The sequence below is a fragment of the Nansenia antarctica genome (genome assembly GCF_963989245.1).
Source record: "Nansenia antarctica genome assembly, chromosome: 20".
NCBI classification, from domain to species: Eukaryota; Metazoa; Chordata; class Actinopteri; order Argentiniformes; family Microstomatidae; genus Nansenia; species Nansenia antarctica.
The window spans coordinates 10,020,241-10,047,479 of NC_137693.1; the positions used below are offsets into that span (position 1 = coordinate 10,020,241).

The window sequence follows — 27,239 nt, forward strand, 5'->3', positions numbered from 1 at the left end:
CTTCCGACTGGTGTCGCACGCTAATCTGTCCGATAGGGGTACAAAAAAGATATAGAATGCATTATAGAGATTTCGTGAGCTTAGAATAATAAGGTTCTATCTCCATTTTTGGTCAAAATTGAGTTTTTTTCCATAATCTGATCCATTAGGTGTTTATTAACGCCTGTGTGGTGTTTTTTTTTTTATGTTGACATTTTTGAGTTAGTAATTCATAAAATACAAAGGTTCCATCTCACAAAACAATGGAATGTAAAAACTTTGACGCTCAATATCTCTGAACTACCCTAAACGGAGATAGAACCGTATAATTCTAACGTCACGATTTATTGACATCAAGATGTCACGAAAAAATATATTTGCTGTAATAACTAATTTAAGCTTATTAATCAGAGAACATTGCATCAACTCCCACACAACGTGGCATCTGAGACTATTTTAAAAAGGAGCAACTTCTTGAACTTGAGAAAGAATTGCCCCCGTAGCTCTCTAGGAGATATCAAGTCAAATTGACACATTATGAATTCACCTTATCCACTGCTAACCTTTAGTTTGATAGGTGATGAAACGTCTGTTAATCGTGTTAAGCTTGTCACAATGCAGTAAACGGGTCCTGTGTTATTTTTAATTCAATGTCAACGGACGAAAAACACACAGGATGAAATTGTTCAACTTTTCCCCCTGTTTCCAGTACACGGGATATCCCCTGGACACACACTCTGAGCGGAAATGCCACGTGTACCAACTGCGCATGCTCGGGGGGCTGTTCGCGCACCAACTGCGCATGCTCGGGGCTGTTCGCGTTGATCCCTGTGTTGGGTTCAACGCAACATCGGCTGCGTTCGTAAACTCGCTCTAGAACTCCGATCAGCACTCGTGGAACGCCTCTCGTCCAATCAAACGACTCGGTCTTTTTATGACGTCGAACGCAGTGTGCGCCCTGGCTAAATCAGATCTAATTTACGAACGCACCCTCCCTAGTGCAAAGAAGAGAAGTGTCTCACACGGATTAATCTTGACGAGGCCTAACAGTAGCATACTACACCCGCGGACAGACCCCCGGGGAACGGCCCGACCATGGTCCTGTGATCGCTAACAGAGTTCGGCTTATCTTATTCACTTTTTCCAGACCTTAGAGTCGGTGGCCAAAAGCCGTTTTCTTCAAACCGAAACAGTTCCAATTCGCAACAAGAATACGCCAGCTAGCTAGCTTTAGCTATTCGCCAAGCCCAGGCATCTCTGAATCTGATCGCGGTGTTTCTGTGTCAAGATGTCCAGTAGCTTCAACTCCCAGAACGGGGCAGGACAGGCGTACCAGAACGGTGAGTAGTGTTGCCGTAATGTTGTCTCGGTTTACTTATCTAATTTAAACACTTAGCGATGTAGCTGTCACTGTCACTGTCACACAAAGCCATTAATGTTGGTTAACCTGGTTTTTCCTATCTATCTGGGTGGCTAGCTAACAAGCTAACAAGCTAGGGTATCTAACGTATCTTTTGGTCGAGTCTAACTGCTGGATTTGTAATGGAGCGGCTCAAGCTGCATCGATCGTTATTGGGACACTATTGATCGAAAGTTTCACGTCAGGTAACCAGTCATGTGTTATTCTGCGGGGGGGGTTTGACCACCAGCCGTCTCATAATATAATATAGGTGCTCTTACAAACCTGGTATGTTGAACACGGAGCGGTTTGGTGGAACGGTTTCCTTCCAGAACGGTTTCCTTCCAGAACGGTTTCGTTCCAGGGGTTAGTCTGACCCCCCAGTTGCCTGGCTAACTTTAACGGTTGCTAAATGTCTCTGGGCTTTAACCTGATGATAAGCTCAGTTAGCTTGTTAGCAGACTATCAACAACCCTGCTCGTTGTGTTTTCACCCACTTCTTGTAGCAGGCAAGCTAGATTTGTTTTAATGTGCATGATAATCCAATGACTTAAATGTGGTGGGGTTCTAATTTCTTACAAATCGATTGTTTTTTAAACATATTAAACACCAAGAAGCTGGTTAGTTAGATGAGTTTGGTAGCCAACATCTTGGGGGTGTGGATTTTAGTAATTGTCTAACGAAGTAATTAACTCAGCAGATCATATAGGCTAGTGTCTTTTGTGTTAGTTTAGTGGCTAATAGGATTAAAAAAACCTCTCCAACCATTAGACTGTCACCCTACTAGTGTCATATAGTGACATTAGGCACAGTGTCCCAGTCACCCTCCTCACATAGTTTTGGGTCTAGTGGTTTGTTGTCGCGTGATTTTTCTTGTACTCAATCTGCTTTTTCCATTTCCCGATTACTATTTGGCCTAGTTATCTCATGCAAGCATGACACACAGATATTATTGTGCAACGTATGAAATTGCAGAAGCAAATCATGTATAGTAGTGGCGCCTCTCTGCGTCCTAGCTTCGTGTCAGTGTACATGTGGCACATTTGGGACGAGTCCAGTTGTCAGAACTTTTCCCCCCACAGCTTTCAGTATCAACAGATGTGAGGAGCACCTCCCCTCTCCGAGCTGCTTGATGTGTTCAAAGACGCTTTCTCACACGAGCTTCTTATCTAAGATAATCTTACAGTCTACAATAACTGAGGTTATATTTGTTTTCTGGTTAGGTTTTTGGCATGGATCAGATTGATGTCTATTGTCTGGCCTCTAACGCAAAGAGATACAGCTTATCCAATATCTTGTCTAAAGTGGGCAATCGAACCTAATTAAATCGTGGCTGTTCGAACTTGATCAGTGTTTGCTATCACTGGTATTCTCTTTGCTCCCACAGGGAGGGGTGGTCACCTGAGAGCTGGAAAACCTCTTTATGGTCCTGGCTATTGATGACTTATGATTAAGCTCACTAGAGTTCATCTCGCCATGATCTTTTCCTTATCTCTGAGTGAGAGGCAATGAAGAGCCTCTACCCTAGCATTGGTCTTTGAACTCTGATCAAACTGAGTTGCTTCAAGAAACTTGTCTTCTAAACTGAATAGACAATGCATTCCATCAGTTCACAGACTATACTGCCATCAATGAATGCCTCTCAAATTGTTGAAAAGGTTGTTTATCCTTCACAATGACAATAGAGGTAATTCATCGATGTCTTCCCCTCGTGTGTGTGCGTGTGTGCGTGCGTGTGTGTGTGTGTGTGTGTGGTGTGTGTGCGTGTGTGTGTGTGTGAGATTTCCATGTCTAAGGCTAACTGCTGCTCTTGTCTTGAGTCGAGTGCACTTATTCTTCTGCCTTCTCTGTAGCCTAATTGGCTGAGCAGTTTTACTCGGTCCAGGCCAGGTCCATTCTGATTGGACGGGAGCTCATGATGTGACCGTCGTCGTGGCCGACCGGGAGCTTAGAGATTTCCCCTGCTGCCCGGAAGGGACAGGGATTATACGGTTTCATCTTCGCGAATTGCGAAGAGTTGTTTTCTAATCCCACCACTCCACCTGCTTATCCTAGCATGGAACGCACCACCGGGACTCTTAGACATGTAGTGTAGCATAGCCGCCGCCTCAATCTTCTGACACATTCCAGGATGAGTCTGAAGACCACCCACTGGAACTTTCTCTGGTGACTGCATCGGAAAAGCTCTCCTCGCTCTCTCTCTCTCTCTCTGTCTCTCTCTCTCTGTCTCTCTCTCTCTCTGTCTCTGTCTCTGTCTGTCTCTGTCTGTCTGTCTCTCTGATCTGCACGTGTTGAGAGAGGCCTTGTGTCTGGCTTGCTGGCCCTCCCAGCCTCTCCCCACACAACACGCTACTGACCGTAAGTGAAGGACTGTGCTTTACACCCATGTGAGGGGGATTATAACTTGCACAGTGTCCTAATCTGATTGCTACGTGTCAATCCACCACTCGTTAGCCACGGTTTTAGAGTTTTTCAGGTTTTATTGACATCCTCAATTCCTTCGGTATGCTGTTCTGTTGGTGGTACTCCTACTACTGCTACTACGACAGCTACTACTGCTGCTGCTACTACTACTGCTACTACTACTTCTACGACAGCTACTACTGCTGCTAACACCACTATTGCTACTACTACTACTACTACTACTACTACTACTACTACTACTACTACTACGACAGCTACTACTGCTGCTGACACTGCTACTACTACAGCTACTACTGCTGCTAACACCACTACTACTACTACTACTACTACTACTTCTACTACTACTACTACTACTGTTACTACTACTACTTCTACGACAGCTACTACTGCTGCTAACACCACTACTACTGCTGCTACTACTACTACTACTACTACTGCTACTACTACTACTACTGTTACTACGACTGTTACTACTACTGCTGCTACTACTACTATTGTTACTACTACTGCTACTACTACTATTGTTACTACTACTACTACTACTACTACTACTACTACTACTACTACTACTACGACAGCTACTACTACTACTACTACTACTACTACTGCTGCTGCTGCTGCTCTCTCACAGTGAATAGAATCGAGGCGTGCCCTCTGACCCCCTGCATCACAGCTGCAGACAGGAAGGAAGTGTCAGTTGTAGTCAGGAAAAGTGCGGTTTCGTAATGATGTCGTTTCCCTTTGTTGCGGGAGGCTCACGAGCGCACTGCACACCCCCGCACCGTGCAATGTTGACAAACCTGCTTGCCGCGTTATTATTATTATTAGAACTCTGACCCAGATATAGAATATAACAAACCTGTATTGTCATTGTCCTCCAGGTCCCTCACAGCCCCCGGCGCCGGGCTATCCCATGAGCCACCAGCCTCCCTACCACCACATGCAGGCCAAGGCGGGGCCTCTGCCCCCGGGCCCCGGACTCTATAACGCCGGGCCCTACCAGGCCATCCCCCCCGCCAGCTCCTACCAGCCGCTCCCTCCCCCGGGCCCGCCCATGTTGACCAGGCCACTGATGGGGGGACCCACCTCCCAGTCCATGACCCCCCCTCAGTCAGCCAGCCCCAGCCGCAGCCCCGGCCCCCCCAGGATGCCCCAGCAGCAACCCCCTGCCCAAGCCACCCCCCCTCCCCTCCCTGCGTCCAGCACCAACAGCTACTACACCAACCCCCCCCAGCACGCCGCCCCGGCGCCGGCCTGGCAGTACGGAGCTGCTCCGCCGATGGGAGCGGGAGGAGCGCCCCCTCCGATGAGCATGCCCGCGCCCCACGGCCCTCTGGGTAACCACGTGACCTCGTCCTCGCCCTCTCCGGGGCCGCAGCAGCAGCCGCCGCCTTCGACGGGGTACAACGCAGCGCCGCTTCCTGTCTTCCAGAACGCCACGCCCCCCCTGCCCCCCACCTCCCTCCACGGATACAGCCAGCCAGGTGAGCCCCGAGGCCTTCTGTTGTCGTTGCAACGGGTTGTTTGATTAGTTTCGAGTTTCAAGTTTATCGTTCAGGTCACGTTACACAAGTGGAAGAGAGGAACATTCTTAGGCTTTAGACAACAAGGCAGTAGAGCATAATTCAAGATAATAATTTTTAAAAGTGACAGTAGTACAGGACATAAGTGACAAGTGATTATTTACAATTAGCAGTAACTTGCAATTTGTAGACAATAAGGCACTAGGCATAATTCAATAAAAAGTGTCAATAGTACAGGACATAAGTGACATCCTCATGATACCATTCCTCACTCCATTCCATGGATTACAATGAGCCGCGTCCTTTGAATTTCTGCCTCCACCAGCCTCCCCTGATATGTAATACACAGCTCTACTCATACATACTGCCTAGCTAATGTGAACTGCACATCACAGTTTTCTTTATACACCAACTATACCAGCTTTATGGGTAGTATTGATTTTCTACTGCTAAGAATCTTTTACTATCGACAATACTCTAAGTAAGTAATTATGTAAAGTTTATTTATACAGCACCTATCACAGACCAGCAGTCACAAAGTGCTTTACATGATGCTTTACATGATGATACCGATGATCTCAGATCCAAGGGAAGAGCGTTCCAAAGTTTGGGAGCCACGGTTTGGAATGCTCGATCACCTTTTGGTTTTTAATATAACAAACCCTGCACTCTGGTTTCACAGACCAGTCCTTAGGCCTAGTCCTGGACTAAATCACACTTTCTATGTAACATCTCCATTGAAGAAGATGCTTTTCAGTCTATGATAGGCTTAAGCCTGGTCTGTGAAGCTGGCCTATTGATTGTCGTAACACAGAGTACTGTTGGTTTTCATGAAACGTGTGATAATCTGGCCCAGTGGTCGAAGGCTACGGGGGTGTCCTCAACACCTGGGATTAGCAGTGAGAAGGCACTCTGCCCCACAATGACACAACAGCCGGCTGATGTTGGAGGTGGACGTTGACCCCTGCCCACATAGACACACACACATACACACACATATCAGATTGGCTTCACATAACTCCCTCTCTGGCAAAGACTTAGTGATCTAATAGTTGTACAGAAGCCAAATGAGTATTTCAGTGACTTCACCATATTCACCACTGTCAAAGTACAGAGAGAGAGTAGAGCAATGCCACTGACGGTGTTTAGCTAATACGCACGAGTGTGCGTGTGTGAGTGTGTCGTGTGAGTGTGTGTGGGTTGACATTTGGTTAGAAGCCAGACCGCCAGTGATTCATTGTCGAAGGCCGTAATCACATTATGAAACTCATCCAAACGTTATGAAATGCGTCCAAACCACAAATGTGATTGTGGAGAAACCGAAGACGGTGCCACCCGCTGGTTTTAGATGACCTCACTCAGATTGAATCAGTTCACGCAGCGGGTTTTCCATTTCAAATATTTGTTAACTGATCGATGGAACACGCAGTCCTCCTGAGTGGCTGATCATGATTGCTCTCTCTCTCCCTCCCTCCTTCCCTCCTTCCTTCCCTCCCTCCCTCCTTCTCTCCCTCCTTCTCTCCCTCCTTCCTTCCCTCCCTCCCTCCTTCCTTCCTTCCCTCCCTTCCCTCCCTCCTTCTCTCTCTCCTTCCTTCCTTCCCTCTCTCCCTCCTTCCTTCCCTCCCTTCCCTCCCTCCTTCCCTCTCTCCCTCCTTCCCTCCCTCCCCAGCTCTCTGACATTAGCTCACAGTGTGTTAGGAGGAGTATCAGCTGTCGCCACCTTCAGTGAGGGCTTATAATGTTACCGGTGCCTCGGTCCTCCTGTGTGTCAACACGGCAAATAAGGCAAAGTCCCCCATGTGGAGATATGTACTGGGTTCATCGTCCAAGACGCGTGGCTGCATTGGTGTCTGTGTGTCCATAATAATAATAATAATAATAATAATAATAATAATACACTAGACTTATATAGCGCTTTTCTAGACACTCAAAGACGCTTTACAAACTGAAAAGATCGAGTAGTAAAATACATTTTAAAATAAAAATAAGTATAGGGGTCTAATGAATTTTTAGATGACTAAATCTAAGTGTCTTTGTAGGACAATCTGCTCTGTATACCGCAAGTATCTAGATTTCAGGCGGAGAAGCGGCGATCAAGCAACGCCAGTGTCCTCTTTCGACCGGCATTTTTTTTGCCCTCCCCTGTCAGTCAGTGTCAGCGGGCAGTCAGACCCCTGACGTAGACAGGGGACTCGTCCAAAGAGAGGGACTCTGTCCTAAAGGCAGGGCGGAACAAACCAATGTTCTTATACTTCTTCTACAGTTAGACTTAAAGATGTGTTTTCCCCCCTCACCAGCATTGACTGTTATTAACCTCTGACCTTTGCTGCCCCCCCTAGAAAAAATAAATGAAAAAAGTCCATAACGTTACATTTAGGTGACATTTTAAACCGGTCCCTGGCCCTAAGCATAGATTTCTGGGTTTTTGGGGGTTTCTGTTTCTATGGTTACGTTTAGGTTTGACTCAGCTGTGTGAGGTGTGGAGATGGGAGGAGCCTAGAGAGGGATGTGACGGTGGTTGTTGTGTGATGTCATGTTGTTGTTTGTTGTGTTTGAACAGGCCCTCCTCAGATGAACCCCATGGCCTCCCCTCATGCGTACCAGCCAGGCAGAGCGGCCTACGGCCCCCCGCCTACGGGTCCCCCGCCGTCGATGAGACCCACCCCACCCCCCACCGGACCCCCCATGGGCAACGCCACCACCCCCCTCGCCCCCATGGCCGACGGTACGTCAAGGACGTCTTTGGGGGAGGGGGGGGGGGGCTGTTTCTGTTTGACGGTCTGTCTGTCCCCCGGCCGCGGCCCTGGCCCAGCCTGTTCCTGTCCTGCTGTTCTCCCTGCAGCACAGAGGTGCACCCTGGGTGTTTTGATGATGATTAGTTTACTGTGTTTAAAAAGAGAAGGAAAGGAGTGAAAGACAGAGAGTGAGGCGGTGGGCAGGAGGGCCTTCTTCCACCTGTCAGCCCTGCTGGACACCAAGAAATGGTGTTGTGTGTGTGTGTGTGGGTGGGTATGCGGGTGGGTATGCGGGTGTGTGTGGGAACAGGAACACACCAGTTATTGTTTTCTACATGGAGGGGCCCTGATTATTGCACCACAACATGTTCTCAGTGAAGGACCTCTCTCGTGTCCTGCCTGCTCCCAAAGCGAGGCCCGCCTTGCCCCACTCTCATTACCTTCTCTCCCCCCCCCCCCCACCATGCCCTCTCTCCACCCCCCCCCCCCCACCATGCCCTTTCTCTCCCCCCCCACCATGCCAGCTCAGGGCGGGGGTGTGGCTGGTGTGAACAGCCCCCTGGCCCTCACAGAGCAGGACAACCAGGAGAGCGGGGACATAGAGTGTCCAGGTGTGAAGTCACTACTATCAGTGTCGTGGTGGTGCCTGTTGTGCTGTCTGTCTGTCTGTCTGTGCTAGTTGGACCACGTCCTCTTGTTCATTCTGTCCCAGGGGAGGCTGGTGGAGGTAGAACATCAGGGGAGGCTGGGGGAGGTAGAACTCCAGGGGAGGCTGGGGGAGGTAGAACATCAGGGGAGGCTGGGGGAGGTAGAACACCAGGGGAGGCTGGTGGAGGTAGAACACCAGGGGAGGCTGGTGGAGGTAGAACATCAGGGGAGGCTGGGGGAGGTAGAACATCAGGGGAGGCTGGGGGAGGTAGAACACCAGGGGAGGCTGGTGGAGGTCGAACATCAGGGGAGGCTGGGGGAGGTAGAACATCAGGGGAGGCTGGTGGAGGTAGAACACCAGGGGAGGCTGGTGGAGGTAGAACACCAGGGGAGGCTGGTGGAGGTAGAACACCAGGGGAGGCTGGTGGAGGTAGAACACCAGGGGAGGCTGGTGGAGGTAGAACACCAGGGGAGGCTGGGGGAGGTAGAACATCAGGGGAGGCTGGTGGAGGTAGAACATCAGGGGAGGCTGGTGGAGGTAGAACATCAGGGGAGGCTGGTGGAGGTAGAACACCAGGGGAGGCTGGGGGAGGTAGAACATCAGGGGAGGCTGGTGGAGGTAGAACACATGGGGAGGCTTGGGGGAGGTAGAACACCAGGGGAGGCTAGGGGAGGTAGAACACCAGGGGAGGCTGGTGGAGGTAGAACACCAGGGGAGGCTGGGGGAGGTAGAACACCAGGGGAGGCTGGTGGAGGTAGAACACCAGGGGAGGCTAGGGGAGGTAGAACACCAGGGGAGGCTGGTGGAGGTAGAACACCAGGGGAGGCTGGGGGAGGTAGAACACCAGGGGAGGCTGGTGGAGGTAGAACATCAGGGGAGGCTGGTGGAGGTAGAACATCAGGGGAGGCTAGGGGAGGTAGAACACCAGGGGAGGCTGGTGGAGGTAGAACACCAGGGGAGGCTGGGGGAGGTAGAACACCAGGGGAGGCTGGTGGAGGTAGAACATCAGGGGAGGCTGGTGGAGGTAGAACATCAGGGGAGGCTGGTGGAGGTAGAACACCAGGAGAGGCTGGGGGAGGTAGAACACCAGGGGAGGCTGGTGGAGGTAGAACATCAGGGGAGGCTGGTGGAGGTGGAACACCAGGGGAGGCTGGTGGAGGTAGAACACCAGGGGAGGCTGGTGGAGGTAGAACACCAGGGGAGGCTGGTGGAGGTGGAACACCAGGGGAGGCTGGTGGAGGTAGAACACCAGGGGAGGCTGGTGGAGGTAGAACATCAGGGGAGGCTGGTGGAGGTAGAACACCAGGAGAGGCTGGGGGAGGTAGAACACCAGGGGAGGCTGGTGGAGGTAGAACATCAGGGGAGGCTAGGGGAGGTAGAACACCAGGGGAGGCTGGGGGAGGTAGAACATCAGGGGAGGCTGGGGGAGGTAGAACACCAGGGGAGGCTGGTGGAGGTAGAACACCAGGGGAGGCTGGGGGAGGTAGAACACCAGGGGAGGCTGGTGGAGGTAGAACACCAGGGGAGGCTGGTGGAGGTAGAACACCAGGGGAGGCTGGTGGAGGTAGAACACCAGGGGAGGCTGGTGGAGGTAGAACACCAGGGGAGGCTGGTGGAGGCCGAAAGCGGAGGACTGATGCATTGTAATAACGAATAATCATTCATCATCTGAAAACTATTTCAAATTATCTATTTTATATATTATATAATCATTCGAATAATTTAAGTAAGTCTTCCTTCTTCCAGCATCGTAACAGCCAATGGCCCCCCTGGTTTTGGCATAGATTACTTTTGTAATCTAGATGTCTGATAAATGCCGTAAATGTAAATTCCCTTTCCATGCATTGCAATGAGTCTGTCCTCCGATTTCTACCTCCACTGATTCCATCATGTCTCATGGATTCACAACTCTGTGTGTGTGTCCGTGTGTGTCTGTGTGTGTGTGTGTGTGTGTGTGTGTGTGTGTGTCCGTGTGTGTCCGTGTGTCCCCTCATGGTACCAGACCCAGAGAACTAGCGACAGGTCTTTCAGACGAGTCGACATTGTTGAATAGTAGAACTACATTTCCCAGTCGTTCTGTGACCCCGCCCCTTACTGTGACCTCCACTCCCTCGCTGTCGTAGATGGGTGTTACCCCCGTATCCATCCCGTCAGTTACCACGGATACTCACTTCCCTCAAATCATTGTGTGTCCTCCATTGTTAGCTGTGAACGTTCGGTGTTTGTGTATATACAGTCTGTAGGAGCTGTCACAGATGTCGTGCAATTTAGTGTCGTGCATTTTTTTTGGGGGGGGGGGGGAATGTCGCAATTCTGACCGAATGTGAAATGTCTTCACCCCAACAGGTGCTCGACACACCCCGACGTCTGGGCTGGGCCACGCCCCCAACAACTTTGATCACTTGGAGACCGGCGCTCAGATGGGTAAGGAGCTCTCCGCGTGTGTGCGCATGTGTGTGTGTGTGTGTGTGTGTGTGTGTGTGTGTGCGCAATAATTATATATCGGTATCTGTCACTCATTAGAATGCAACTCTGTTCATAACTGACCTGATCTTTTCGTCCTCTCCAGCGGGCCCCCTCCCCCCCCAGCCCGGCCCCCCAGGTAGACACGTGGGCCAGTCGTACCCCTCTCTACCCCCGGGGTACCAGACCAACGCGGGACCCCCCAACGCCTCCCCCATGCACCACCCCCCCATGGGAATGCAGCCCGGCCCCGCGCAGCCTTACAGCCAAGCACCTCAGGGCTACCAGCAGGTACACACACACACACACACACACACACACGCGTACACCAAGCACCTCAGGGCTACCAGCAGGTACACACACACACATACACACACACACACACACACACACATACACACACACACACACACACACACCAAGCACCTCAGGGCTACCAGCAGGTACACACACACACACACACACACACGTACACGTACACCAAGCACCTCAGGGCTACCAACAGGTACACACACACACACACACACACACACACACACACACCAAGCACCTCAGGGCTACCAACAGGTACACACACACACACATGTTGTTATACCACATATACATACACACACACACACACACACACACACACACACATCTATGCACACAGACACATGTCAAAGCTAGCCTTTGAAACCGTTAGCATCTAGCTAACAGAGGGGAACCAGATGTTATGGTAATTTCGGGTGGGACAGGAGAAGTGACTAAACGACCTGTTCCCAGTGTGCTGTACTAACCATGCTGTTCTATGTCTGGTCCCCCTCAGCCCCCAGGCCCCGCCCAGCTGAGCTCCTCCCTGGCTGGGTTAAGTCTGCAGTCCCACACCCCCGAGGCCCTGAGGGTGGTCAACCTGCTGCAGGAGAGGAACCTCCTCCCCCCCGGCCCCGTCATCCCCCCCACACCCTGCCTCTCCCAGGACCTGCAGAAGATCAACTGCAACCCAGAGTGAGTGGACCTAGAACCTAGAACCTAGAACTTAGAACCTAGACCCACGTGGAGGCCTGGGCAGGACCTCCTACAGTACGGACCAGTTCCACAGCCACGGCCTCAATTAGTCCTGGACTAAATCACACGTTCAATGTAAAATAAAAATGGAGATTGTTGCTTTTTCGTCTAGGATTAGGATTTGTCAAATGCTTGAGCTGCACTTTTTGGGGGTTTTCGTTTCCCTGGTACCAATGGAGCCAATTGAATCATCCCCAAAACACACACGCACTCAAAGTCATTCATCTTGTCATAATGATGAATGCATCAGGACCGTCTCTAGACTTCATTTAGCCAGTGTTCTCAGTAGCAGCCCCCTGATATTGACCTGTTCTGTGTGTTTTCTCCTCCTCCTCTCCTCCGTCCAGGGTCTTCCGCAGCACCCTGACCAGCATCCCCCAGACCCAGTCTCTGTTGAACAAAGCCAAGCTGCCCCTCGGCCTGCTGCTGCACCCCTTCAAAGACCTCTCGGTAAAAGTCCCACTGTGGCTGAAGGCGTGCACAGATAGAAGGCTTGCACAGATAGAAAGCTTGCACAGATAGAAGGCTTACACAGATAGAAGGCTTGCACAGACAGACGCCTCTTCATCTAATGTCGGTAGTAGTGGATGAACAGTTAGTAGTGGATGAACAGTTTGAGATTTGGCTTTACTGTGAAGTGTGGAAACGTTCAAGCCCATGTGTGAAAAAAAACAAAAAAACAATGCTATGCTTTAAAGTTTGTGTGTGTGTGTGTGTGTGCAGCAACTGCCAGTGGTGACCTCCAGCACCATCGTCAGGTGTCGGTCCTGCAGGACCTACATTAACCCCTTTGTCACCTTCCTGGACCAGCGGAGGTGGAAGTGTAACCTCTGCTACCGGGTCAACGACGGTGAGGAGGAGGATGATGATAATAATGATGATGATGATGAAGACCTAATCATGACATGTTTGCAGTGATGGAAGACTAGCCCAGTGCTTCTCTGACAGGAGATAATAACTGTGTGTCGTGTGTGTGTGTGTGTGTTCTCTGAGCAGTGCCGGAGGAGTTCATGTACAACCCCGTCAGCAGATCGTATGGAGAGCCTCACAAACGGCCGGAGGTCCAGAACGCCACCATCGAGTTTATCGCCCCGTCAGAGTACATGGTGAGACTCACCGCCAGACCGACCTCTGACCTGCCTCCTGTCTGAGGTCCGGGTGGTTAGCCTTGTGGCTACCGTTTTAGCTTCCTCCCTACTATCATCTACTGTTCTGATCAGAAAGAGATTCCATTGAGGTTTACTGAAGTTGTAATTATTGTGTGTGGTGTGTCTCTCTCTCTCTACTCTCTCTACTCTCTCTGTCTCTCTACTCTCTCTACTCTCTCTCTCTTTCTCTCTCTCTCTCTCTCTGTCTCTCTCTCTCTACTCTCTCTCTCTCTTCTCTCTCTTTCTCTCTCTCTCTCTACTGTCAGTCTGTAGAGTCTCTCAGGGCATGTTTTGTGCGTCTCTGTCTGTGTGTCTCTCTCCGTGTCCGTGTGTGTACTGTCAGCCTGTCAGAGTCTCTACAGGGCTGACCTGAACTGTGGTAGTTTCTTCTCAATGTCGTCTCTCTTTTGTTACTTCATCTGTGGTGAATGTGTTGCCAAGGCAACTCAGCCTGGCTCTGTGTTGACCCTGTGGCCCCCCTGTCATCCTCAGCTGAGACCCCCGCAGCCGGCTGTTTATCTCTTTGTCCTGGACGTATCCCACAATGCTGTGGAGACGGGATATTTAGACGTTGTCTGTCAGTCGCTGCTGGAGAACCTCAATTCGTATGTATATCCATTTACCTTAAACATCAGTACATATTTGTATGAATTTAACTTGAACATCAGTACATATTTGTATGAATTTAACTTGAACATCAGTACATATTTGTATGAATTTAACTTGAACATCAAGGCGTTTGTATATCAATTTAACTTCACCATTTACCTTTTAGTCCCAGAAGAGATGCTCTTACCCTGTGTGATGGAGAACTGTGTGTTGTATTGGTTGTTTTCCTGTGACTGTCAGTTTACTGTGTGTGTGTGTGTGTGTGTGTGTGTGTGTGTGTGTGTGTGTGTGTGTGTGTGTGTGTGTGCGCGCGCGCGTGTTTGTTCCAGGCTACCTGGAGACTCGAGGACGAAGATCGGCTTCATCACGTTTGACAGCACCATCCACTTCTACAACCTCCAGGAGGGCCTGTCCCAACCCCAGATGCTCATTGTGTCCGACATCGAAGGTGAGACTGGGGTGGGGGGGTGGGGGGGGGGGGGGGTACCAGGACTTCAACTGGGCTGGTGTTGGAAAGGGGGCTGGGGGTACCAGGACTTCAGCTGGGCTGGTGTTGGAGAAGGAGCTAGGGCTGGGGGGGGACCAGGACCTCAGCTGGCCTGGTGGTGGAGAAGGAGTTAGGGCTGGGGGTGCAGCAGGACTTCAGCGGTCTGTGGTGGTGTCCAGATGACCTCATTCTTTTAGAATAATTGGCCAAATTCCAATATGGCCACTAGCATGCAACTATGAATCCATGGCCTGCAACTATGAATCCTATTCATTGTCTGGTTCTTAGTGGTCTGGATGTTGGAACACACAACCAGTCTATTGAAAGGCTGAATTTCATCATTTCCTGCCATTTTAAACTATCTGTTTTTTTGTTTTTGTACCTCTTTTCTTCCAGATATATTTTTACCAACACCAGACAGCCTTTTAGTGAACCTCAATGAATGCAAAGAGGTAAGCAACCCCTCTGTTGTCAGTTCAGTCTGTGTTGTGGGTTCTGTTGACGCCTACAATGAACCACTCTGTATATACCACTCTCATGTATCTGACAGAGTTCCATCTCCATATGCTAAAACAAGGACGTATGAACATTTTCTCCCATTCAAATGAAAATATTTTGAGTCAGCTGTCAAAGCGACCCGCATCACTGTGACAATACATCAAAAGAATGTTTTCTCAATGTGTCATATTCCCCCCCCCCCCCCCCCCCCGAACCTCTCTTCCTCTGATTTTCATAACAAACTTATTGGAAGTGTTTTTGACGTTCTTTTGGTAAATGGACAGCACTTCTATAGCGCCTTTATCCAAAGCGCTTTACAACGGCCTCTCATTCACCCGTTCACACACACACCCATTCACACACCAATGGCGGCAAGCTACCGTGCAAGGCGCCGGCCGGCCCGCTCACTGGGAGCAATTTTGGGGTTCAGTGTCTTGCCCAAGGCCAGCCCTTGCCCATGTGGCCAGCCGGGGATCGAACCGCCGATATCTGCCCATCTTGCGATTATTAGACGGCAGCTCTACCTCCTGCGCCACAGCCTCAAGTTAAATTCCCTCACTTTCTTCTTCTTCTCCCACCACAGTTGGTCCTGGACCTGCTGAAGAGCCTGCCCCAGATGTTCAGCAAGACCATGGAGACCCAGTCGGCCCTGGGCCCCTCCCTGCAGGCCGCCTTCAAGCTGCTGTCCCCCACGGGGGGCCGCGTCTCCGTCTTCCAGACCCAGCTGCCCAGCCTGGGCGTAGGGGCCCTCAAGTCCAGAGAAGACCCCAACCAGAGGGCCTCAGCTAAGGTAAGGGATGGAGGGAAGGAGGGATGGAGAGAGGGATGGAAGAAGGGAAGGAGGGATGGAGAGAGGGATGGATGAAGGGACGGAGGGATGGAGGGAGGGAGTGATGGATGGAGGGAGGAAGAGAAGGACGAAGGGAGGGAGGGAGGGAGAGGGATGGAAGAAGGGAAGGACGGACGGAGTGATGGATGGAAAGAGGGAGGGAGGGAGGGAGGGAGGATGGATGGATGGATGGAAGGAGGGATGGATGGATGGAAGGAGGGAGGGAGGGAGTGATGGAGGGAGGAAGAGAAGGACAGAGGGAGGGAGGGAGTGATGGAGGGAGGAAGAGAAGGACGGAGGGAGGGAGGGAGTGATGGAGGGAGAGATGGATGGAGGGAGGGAGGGAGAGACGGACGGATGGAGGGAGTGATGGAGGGAGGGAGAGAGAGGGAGGCTCTCCTGCGGCAGGGTTCAATTCAATTGGTAAGATCTTCAAATCGATCTCTCAAACAACAAAGACATGAAACGGCGTGTGTTTGGCCGTCGCTTCAGCCACGAGGGACCACTTCTATCAAGCGACTTAATGCGTCTGTGTACCAGCTCCCCTGAGCTGAGCTGCGGCAGTATTCCTTCTAACGCCGGGGCCCGTGGGTCTGTTGTTGCCTCCCCAGGACATCCAGCACCTGTCTCCCGCCACAGACTTCTACAAGAAGCTGGCTCTGGACTGCTCAGGGCAGCAGGTGGCGGTGGACCTGTTCCTGCTGAGCTCTCAGTACTGTGACCTGGCCTCTCTGGGTGAGTGGCTGGATGGTGGCTCTGAGGGGTCAATCGAGGGGGTTAGCTGGAGGAGGAGGAGGTGGGGGGGGGGGCTGATTATGATCCCTACTTATTGGAAAATAAGAACATTTAGTAATAGGGATGGAATTGTGAAGATACGAATATCGTGCAGAGTTGTGGGTAATGTAGTAAAGTAAAGCAGCATCACTGTTGTTGTTCCATAATCGTTCGTGTGTGTGATTTAATCATGAGGTGAACTCACCTTACCTCACGAATCAAAAGTTGATGTGTGATGTAATTTTCTCTTCATCCCTCTCTCTCTTTCCCTCTTCATCCCCTTTTTCATCACCTCTCCATCTCCTACCTCCATCCCTCTCTCTCTCCTACCTCCCTCTCCATCTCCTCTCTCTCCTACCTCCCCCTCCATCTCCTCTTTCTCTCCTACCTCCCTCTCCATCTCCTCTCTCTCTCCTACCTCCCCCTCCATCTCCTCTCTCTCTCCTACCTCCCTCTCCATCTCCTCTCTCTCTCCTACCTCCATCTCCTCTCTCTCTCCTACCTCCCCCTCCATCTCCTCTCTCTCTCCTACCTCCCTCTCCATCTCCTCTCTCTCCTACCTCCCTCTCCATCTCCTCTCTCTCTCCTACCTCCCCCTCCATCTCCTCGCTCTCTCCTACCTCCCCCTCCATCTTCTTTCTCTCCCCCCCTTCCAGGCTGCATATCCAGGTATTCAGCAGGCAGCGTGTACTACTACCCCTCCTACCACCAGCAGCACAACCCCGCCCAGGTGGAGCGCTTCCAGAAGGATCTGAAGCGATACATCACCCGCAAGATCGGCTTCGAGGCCGTCATGAGGATACGCTGCACCAAAGGTCAGAGGTCACACAGGGCACGGGGTCGTCATAGGTCGGTCAGACCACATCAGTGTTTCGAGTGTTCTTATAAGGAAGAGCGGCGCAGCTTTCTATTGGCCGACGCCAAGTAGTTCCTGTTATGCTCGTTAGGCCTAAGCCTAGTCCTAGACTAAGAACCGTCTCCAATGGAGATTTGACATAAGGGTGATTTAGTCCAGGGGGGTATTCCATCAACCTCGCTAAAGGAAAGTCTAGGCTTATTTTGATACCTCTCACAAGATTTATAAAAAAGAAAAATCTGGGCTTGTTTTTAAAAAAATCTCGTGAGACTCATCAAAAATAAGCCTAGATTTTCCTTTAGCGACTTTGATGGAATACCCCCCCTGGACTAGGCCTTGTCTGTGAAACCGGCTCTTAGTTCGCTGCGGTCTGGAAAAACAACAGTTAGGGTGTGAACACTGTGTCTAACTGCTGCGCTCCTCCAGGTATGTCCATCTGTGATGGAATATCCCCCTGGGCTAGGCTTAAGCCTTGTCGGTGAAACCGGCACTTTGCTGCATTCAGTACGTTGACTGCGCCTGTTAGGGTGCAAACACTGTGTCCAACTGCTGCGCTCCTCCAGGTCTAACCCTAACCCTAACCCTAACCCTCACCCTCCAGGTATGTCCATCCACACGTTCCACGGGAACTTCTTCGTCCGCTCTACGGACCTGCTGTCTCTGCCCAACGTCAACCCGGACGCCGGCTTCGCTGTGCAGATGTCCATCGAGGACAACCTGGTGGACATGCAGTCTGTCTCCTTCCAGGCAGCCCTGCTCTACACGTCCAGCAAAGGTAGAGGACCACTGTGTGTGTGCGTGTGTGTGTGTGTGTGTGTGTGTGCGCGTGTGCGTGTGTGTGTAAACATGTGTAAGTGTAAACATGACACAAGGTACACTGTTTGTGTACATTTGTAAATGTGGCACACGGTAGAATGTGTTTGCGTGTGTGTTTGTTTCCTTGGGTGTGTGTTTGTTTCCTTGGGTGTGTGTGTGTGTGTGTGTGTGTTTGTTTGCTTGGGTGTGTGTGTGTGTGTCTGTGTGGGTGTGTTTGTGTCTGTGTGTCTGTGTGTGTACACACCTTAACGTCCCCCTGCTGTTCCCCAGGAGAGAGGAGGATCCGCGTCCACACCATGTGTTTGCCTGTCGTCAACTCGCTGTCAGACATCTTCGCCGGGGCCGACGTCCAGGCCATCACAGGGCTGCTGGCTAGCATGGGTATGTACTGTATAGCATGGTGTTAGCAGACCTAGCGCTCCAGTTAGCAAGGGTATGTACTGTATAGCATAGTGTTAGCCGACCTAGCGCTCCAATTAGCATGGGTATGTACTGTATAGCATGGTGTTAGCAGACCTAGCACTCCAGTTAGCATGTGCTAAAATGAGTGCAAAGTCTGCCACTTTTACCTTCATATTTCTTTTATTTTTAAGGTTATTTCACTCATATTTTTCATTTTATTGGATAGAGATAGTGAAGATAGACAGGAAAGTAAGGAGAAGAGGGCAGTGTTTCCTCCAGGATTTTTCACAATGGTGGCGGGGGGGAGTCCTCATTCGCGCGCGCATCGCGCTCAAATTTTTTTCTCGCATGCACGCGCATAAAACGCGCACGCGCGCTCAAAACAAAGACGTAATTTCACTTTACCCACGCAATACCCACTTAAACAATACCCCTTCTTTCCCCCTGCCAATACTGTGTCGTTTGTGACATTTACCAACGTTTATGCTCAATAGTTCGAAGCTAGCGTTAGATGCGAGGCTGCTCGGGAACATTATTTGTTTCACAAAATAGCCTGATTTAGTTGACCATGAACATCAGAGACTAGACTACATTACGAATGTTCATTTAAAATACTCTATACTGAGCACTGGTATAAGAACATGAACCAGAGAACAGCAGTAAATTCAATAACCCACAGTCGTCGCTGATGATGTTGCATTTTCGATTAGGATACGGGATTAAGCACCGGCGACGGGCGAAGAGAGAAATCCGTTTACCGGCTTTTTACACGCACATGAGTTGTTGTAAGACACATAAATGTTTCATTTCCACGGCAAAACAAACAATACACAACGAGGGTTTAGTACTACCACCGCATGATACAGCTGCATGTCATAAACTCGTGTAGAACAGCTGGGGAGTCTGAATATGTTTTCAACAAGGCAACAACTCTGCTTCTCACTCCATTGAGCTACGACTGCTAAGCTAACTAGCTAGATGAGTGTAAGGTTGAGTTCGTAAAGTCGCTCTGAGAGCGCTGGAGCGCACACTGGGCCCGACGTCATAGAGAAACCGAGTCATTTGATTGGACGAGAGGCATTCCACGAGTGCTGATCGGATTTCCTGAGTGAATTTACGAACGCAGCCAGTTTTGAAAGCGCGTCGCCGCGCGCCTGTTGAGAGATTCAGTCTCGATTGCAGTGCGAACACAAACGACGAGGTTAATTGCAACATTGTGGCAATGGTGGCGGAGGAAATTCTTTGGTGGCGGCCCGCCACGAATAAATGCATATAGAGGAAACACTGGAGGGTATGTCAGCAGGGCATGGGTCGGATTCTAACCCATGCTGACATGGGCATGCTGACGTGTGCACTGTAGACCACTGGACCACCCCAGGCCACTCCCTTCATTACTTCTAATAGAAGCACAGGGGGAATATTCCAATGGGAGTTTTGAATATCACTATTTCCATGATATACAAATGCATTTTCAGGGTTAGGGTTAGTTTACTGAACAGTGTTTTCTCAGAAACATTGTTACGGACAAGGTAGAATATAATACACATCTATTCTGAGTTGTTGTTTTTGCTCTGCCCAGTCAGCACTGGTTGCTCCACCACATTGGAGCCCCAAGGCAAATACATAATATGTTGTGTTGTGTAATGTTATGTTGAATACGTGAAAGGTTTGCACTTTTTGGACAATTGCTTCCTATTGGCCATATGTACAGTATGACCCAGGTGTTCTACTTGGTGTTATTGTGGCATGTAGGATTATTGCCATCGTACAGTAACAAGAGTATCCTTACGTTGTCAGATCTTCCTTTCAATGTACGTTTCTCATATTCATAACAGACTTGTCAACCACACACACACACACACACACACACACACACACACACACTGCCTAATTTGTGTTGCCAGATGGTCGTGAGTGATGATGGCAGCTCCGGTTGCCTGGTAACCATGACCTTGCAGAATGTCACAGTGACTAATTGTGTGATGTTGATTCTGAGGGGAGAGTCTATGAGGTTTACACAGCCGCTCCAGGGCCGCTCACATGGGGAACTGGCTGTACTTGATTGTGATGCAAAACTAACCAGAGAGGAATGAACCAGATGACTATACTAAATGTTCTTAAATAAACCACGGCCACTTAACTGTAAAACTTCATTACAAGACAACCACTCTGCCTTGAACCTTGAGATGAAAAATTGACCTATCGCTAATTGTCCAATCATATCACAGCAAGTCACGACAGGCAGAAAACTCACAAAATATTCTTTCTTCTTTAAAAAACATGTCTATTACTTGCTGTGGTAAATCAGAAATCAGCCAACTCCTGCCATTGTAAGTCATTGAATGTCATTCAGTCACGGTCAGTCAGTCAGTCACTGTCAGTGAAGCGTTGTTTGTTTGTCTGAGTTTTCAAAGGGGGCGTGGGTTAGCGATAGGTCCATTACAGTAGATGACAATATGGAATGTGTTTGTAAACATTTTTTGTGTGTGTCTCTCCTCTCCCCTCCAGCTGTGGACCGCTCTGTGACGGCCAGTCTGAGTGACGCCCGCGACGCGATGACCAACGCCGCCATCGACTCCCTGACGTCGTACCGGACCTCGGTGCTGACCATCCAGCAGCCGGGCCTCCTGGCCCCCGCCTGCCTCCGCCTGTTCCCCCTCTACATCCTGGCCCTGCTCAAACAGGTACGCACCCCCCCCAGACTGACCCCTACACTCCACCCAGACCGACCCCTACCCCCTACACTCCACCCAGACTAACCCCTAGTCCCTACACCCCACCCAGACTATACAGAGCACAAGTACTTTACAACAAAATGTAGTTTGTCATCTAACCAGATAGCCGCAAAGTAAAAAAAAAAAAAAAAGCCATGATAATGTAGACGGTGCGAGGTGTTACAGTAGAGGTGTTTCTGCTCTCTGACCTGCGGTTTGTGACCTCTGACCTCCTCAGGTGGCCTTCAGGACGGGGACCAGCACCAGGCTGGACGACCGTGTGTTCGCCATGTGCCAGCTGAAGCACCAGCCGCTGGCCTACGTGATGCTGATGATCCACCCAGCGCTGTACCGCATGGACGACCTCTCTGATGAGGTGAGAGGGCCAACACACACACACACACACACACACATATGCATATACACGCACGCACACACACACACACACCGCACGCACACGCACACACACCACACACATATGCACATACACGCACCCACACCCCACACACACACACACACACATACATACACACACACACACACACACCACACCACCACTCATACGCACACACCACACCACTCATGCGCACACACACACACACACACACCACACACACACATACACACACCACAACACTCATCTGCGCACACACACACGCACCCGCACCACACACATACACACACACACCACACCACTCATACGCACACACCACACCACTCATGCACACACACACACCACAACACTCATGTGCGCACACACACACGCACCCGCACCACACACACCAGTCATGCACACACACACACACACACACACACACACACACACACACCACACACATATGCACATACACGCACCCACACCACACACACACACACACACACACACACACACACACACACACACCACACCACTCATACGCACACACCACACCACTCATGCGCACACACACACCACAACACTCATGTGCGCACACACACACGCACCCGCACCACACACACCAGTCATGCACACACACACACACACACACACACACACACAGTGCTAACAATGCTTAGGTTGTGGGTTCGATTCCCGCTGGGACCATATATACCAAAAACAAATCTGCACTCACTGCAATGTAAGTTGCTTTGGATACAAGCGTCAGCTAAATGGCATATATTATATTACATCAGAGCTGGAGATGATGATGAATATTATGAATAGGGCTTTACTTGTATAGCCCATGTCCTTTATCCACTGCAGATCTATAGATGATTATAATGCTACATAACAACATGAATAACATGACTGTTTCTATAGCAGGTCCCTCACATGCTATATAATAATAATAATAATAACTTTATTTGTGTAGCACTTTTCCTGCAAACATTGCAGCTCAAAGTGCTTTAATCATTATATAATCTTAATTAAATTATTTAGTCATTTAAAGGCAATATTGAAAAGATGGGTTTTTAGTCTTGACTTGAACATATTTGCAGAGGTTGCATCCCTAATGTAAACTGGCAGTGCATTCCACAATCTGGGTGCATAAGATGAGAATGCAGCCTCACCAAATCTCTTCTTTTGTACATGTGGTACACAGAGAGAAAACCAGCGTCAGAAGACCTGAGAGCTCTATTGGGCTGATATGCTAGCAAAAGGTCTTTCAAATATTCTGGTGCTGTGCCAGTGAGAGCTTTATAAACAAGCAGAAGGATCTTGAAATCTATTCTGAACTGAACAGGAAGATAAGTGATCAATCAATATGAAGCCCTACATGTGGAGGAAAGCCCCTCTATGAAGCAGTGGAACGCAGGGCATTATGTGCATGTCTGCTTCCACCTGTTCTTTAGGAGTATTGACCTTTCCTCTGTGGTGTTAACCTGTATTTTTTTTCTTTCTCTTTCTTCCTCAATCCATCGTCCCTTCCTCCGCAGGGGGCTCTGAACATCAGTGAGCGCACCGTCCCCCAGCCCAGGGTACAGCAGCTGTCTGTGGAGAAGCTGAGCAGAGAGGGAGCCTTCCTCATGGACGCTGGCTCGGTGAGTTGGACGATGATGATGATGAGAATGATGACGATGATGATGATGGAGGATGATTCAGTTTAGTCAAATATTGTCCCAACATTGCACATTTTGAAACACAGAAAACACATGAAATGGCTAATGATTATGATTTAAAGATATCAAACATTATATTTATCATACAAAAGGTATAGATATACCCCATTGCGGATATTCGTGTGCTGGCCAGTGAGAGAAAAGTAGATTGAAGACCTCCATCTCTTCAGGCTACGTCTTAACTGTCCCTCCTAAAGACCTCCTCATCCCCACTACCCCCCTGTACAGTTTCTCTACTGTAAATACATAAAACACACACACAAAAAAAATCTTCCTTCTTCCAGCATTGCAACTGCCAATGGCCCCTGGTCCTAACATCCTGACATAGATTGCTTTTTCTTGCTATGACTTGATGGATAGATGATTCACTTACTCAGACAAATGTATTTGTTGTAAATCTCTCTGGATAAACGCGTCTGGTAAATGTAAAGACTGTATGTCAGGTGACCCCAGGTGAACCCTCTGACTCCGGCTGCTTCTTCCCTGACAGGTGCTCTATCTGTGGGTGGGGAGGAACTGCACCCCCGCCTTCCTCTCTCAGGTGCTGGGGGTCCAGAACTGCGCCGCGCTGCCTCAGAACATGGTGAGAGTCCTGAGCCCGCTACACACACACACACACACACAAGCAAGCACAGAAACATGCACACACACACACACACACATGCGTGAGAAAGCACAGAAACATGCACTCACACTGAAAACACGCACACAGAAAAAAAACACTCAGAAACCCCCAGTCTCACCAAAACTATTGCGCGCACACACACACTCACAGAAACGCGCGCGCACACACGGGCAAACACACACACACACGCACACACACGAGCACGCACACACGAGCACACACACACGGGCACGCACACATGGGCACACACACACACGTGCACACACAGAACCGCACACACACACACATACACAGAAGGCGTGTGTAGCTGACCAGGCGTGTGTGTGTGTTGTGTTTGGGACAGACGGTGCTGCCGGAGCTGGAGACCCCAGAGTCCCAGAGGACCAGAGGCTTCATCAGCTGGCTGAGGGAACAGAGACCCTTCTACCCCACCCTGCACGTCATCAGGTAGGCACGGCAACGCTCCCCCAGACCAGGGAACGTAGCCACGGCAACACTCCACCAGACCAGGGAACGTAGCCATAGCAACACTCCCCCAGACCAGGGAACTTACCACGGCAACGCTCCCCCAGACCAGGGAACATAGTCATGGCAACGCTCCCCCAGACCAGGGAACATAGCCATAGCAACACTCCCCCAGACCAGGGAACTTACCACGGCAATGCTCCCCCAGACCAGGGAACGTAGCCATAGCAACACTCCCCCAGACCAGGGAACATAGTCATGGCAACGCTCCCCCAGACCAGGGAACATAGTCATGGCAACGCTCCCCCAGACCAGGGAACATAGTCATGGCAACGCTCCCCCAGACCAGGGAACATAGTCATGGCAACGCTCCCCCAGACCAGGGAACATAGTCATGGCAACGCTCCCCCAGACCAGGGAACATAGTCATGGCAACGCCCCACCAGACCAGGGAACGTAGGCATGGCAACGCCCCACCAAACCAGGGAACGTAGGCCACCGGGTCTCATAGGCTCTCATATGTTTATTGTTTACCCTAGTCAAACATGCCCACAGATACACCCAGTAGTATTGAGATCGATCTGAACTCGTTGACTGAGTCAGCCGATGGCTGGTAACCTGCTGACAGAGGGGAGTCAGCTGACCTGCATTGTGAAATGGCTCAGAGTTGTTTTTTTAATGAAGCAAAGTATGTACAGTGGGGGAAATTAGTATTCAATACTTGTTCCCTGTGTCATTCCCCTTTATTGCACCTGAATTTTGTTTGTTCTGCATTGGAGTGGAGAGTTACCTTTTATTTATTTTTAGCTGTGTAGTTTTATTGAGTTAATAACAATGTCTGGTTAAAATTTCCTGTGAATAGCTACAATGGACATATGTTGAATTAAAAATAAAATTGTTGTGTTGAAGATTTCCCCCCCACTGTATGTAAAACATTTGATGGTGATAATGATGATGATGGTGATGATGATGATGTACTACTGTGTCTCCTCCTCCAGGGATGAGAGCCCGCTGAAGGCCAACTTTATGCAGAGCATGATCGAGGACCGGACAGAGTCGGCCCTGTCCTACTACGAGTTCCTCCTCCACGTCCAGCAGCAGGTCTCCAAGTAGCCCCGAGGTCTGAGTCAGGAGACCTCACACTGATGGGAGGGGGGGGGAGCTGTGTGTGTGTGTGTGTGTGTGTGTGTGCCCGTGTGTGTGCGCGTGTGCGTGACTGTGTGTGTGCGTGCCCGTGGGTGTGTGGACAGTGGGAGGACTGCACCAGTTCAGGACTGCCCACCCCCCCCCCTCTCACACCACTCCTCTTCTTCAGCGGTGTGCGTGGCTCACTACTTTTCCCGCCTACCCTGAGGATTCCTGAAGAACCGCTCCCCCCCCCCCCCCCCCCCCCCACATACACACACACACACACCCTTCCCCTATCAGCGCAAAAACATTCATTCAAAACGAATCAAACTTTATTAAGTTGTTGGCAAGGACTTACAGGACAGACAGACGTGGACTGATTTTGACGCTGCTGATTTGGCTCTTTTCTGCTGGAACAGTTTGTTGAAACCAGGAAAACAAACCCGTATGATGATGTATGTAATGTCCATGATGGAGCGAATCAGTGTTTATTCTAGAGAACAGTGCTTTCTAAGAGAGGGATCCTTTCAGTACAATTTCAGAACAGTGCAGGCAGTCGATGTGTGGAATCTTATTTTCTTTTTTTGTTTTGTTCACAGAAGCACAGTTGTCTTTTTGCTAATAAAGTAATATATGTATCATGCATAAAGGCCATGTGGAGGAGAATCGTCTGCCCACAAAGGACTGTTATTATTGGATGTCACCTCGAGCATAAGAATACAGTATAACTCAAACTATAGTAATAATACTCTCTAGTCTTAGTGGGGAAGGACAGAGATGTGTGTGCTTTTTATCTTGGTTATTATCATTGTGTGTCGAACAAACCTCTCTAGGCTTATATTGTAAAGGCAGAAATATATTGAAGTTTGAAGGTGAACCGAGCTCTATGATTTGCTGCCTTTGAATGTCTTGACTAAGCAATGGAAAACAATGTTTCATCTTGTCTTGGGTCTGGTCTGTCCGTCAAAGACTCACTCACTCTCTTTCTCTCTCTCTCTCTCTCTCTCTCTCTCTCTCTCTCTCTCTCTCTCTTCACCCCCCCGCCCCCCCCTTCCCTCTCGACATTCAAAACACCTCTGAAGCTGTCATTGTTTTGTTTGTTTTTGTTTAATTTATGAGAATCCCAATCTGATTAAATTCTGTAATTGCCTTGTATGGGAACTCACTTTTTATTGTTAAGCCTCTGTTTAAATACAGACACTATATATGAAATATTTTAATATAATAGGATATGGGAAATTCTTTATCAGACATAACAAAGCCATTGTTGATCTTTTAATCATGCTTATTGATACTTGTATATTGAAAAGACTACATTATAATGGTAAAAGAATTGATGATTTTAGTATGAACATATTAAGGTGATATGACGCTAAGAAAATAAAATGTTTGGGACTTTTTAAAAAAAAAAAACTAGTTGTGGTTTGTGTCATGGAGGGTACAGTTAGCAGAGCTGGTACCTCATAAGCTATGCTTTTCCATCTGAAAAAGCTTGGATCTCCACAACATGCTTTTGATCATATTCAATAACATATCAAGTTCAAACGGTCACAACCACATTTAAATGTA

At 49.6% G+C, this 27,239-nt stretch overlaps 1 protein-coding gene across 1 annotated transcript; it reads left to right on the forward strand.

The window, feature by feature from the left end:
* The first annotated feature begins 1,001 nt into the window (after positions 1-1,001).
* sec24a (SEC24 homolog A, COPII coat complex component) lies at positions 1,002-25,958 on the forward strand. Its single transcript, XM_080549840.1, has 23 exons — positions 1,002-1,319; positions 4,684-5,286; positions 7,886-8,050; positions 11,056-11,133; positions 11,279-11,463; positions 11,981-12,159; positions 12,567-12,669; positions 12,943-13,069; positions 13,216-13,325; positions 13,860-13,972; positions 14,306-14,424; positions 14,860-14,915; positions 15,545-15,751; positions 16,402-16,525; positions 17,221-17,379; positions 18,022-18,195; positions 18,507-18,617; positions 21,147-21,322; positions 21,591-21,728; positions 23,270-23,374; positions 23,943-24,035; positions 24,421-24,524; positions 25,541-25,958. The coding sequence occupies exons 1-23, from the start codon at positions 1,268-1,270 to the stop codon at positions 25,653-25,655; spliced, it is 3,396 nt and encodes a 1,131-aa protein (XP_080405966.1). The 5' UTR covers positions 1,002-1,267; the 3' UTR covers positions 25,656-25,958.
* The last annotated feature ends 1,281 nt before the right edge of the window (positions 25,959-27,239 follow it).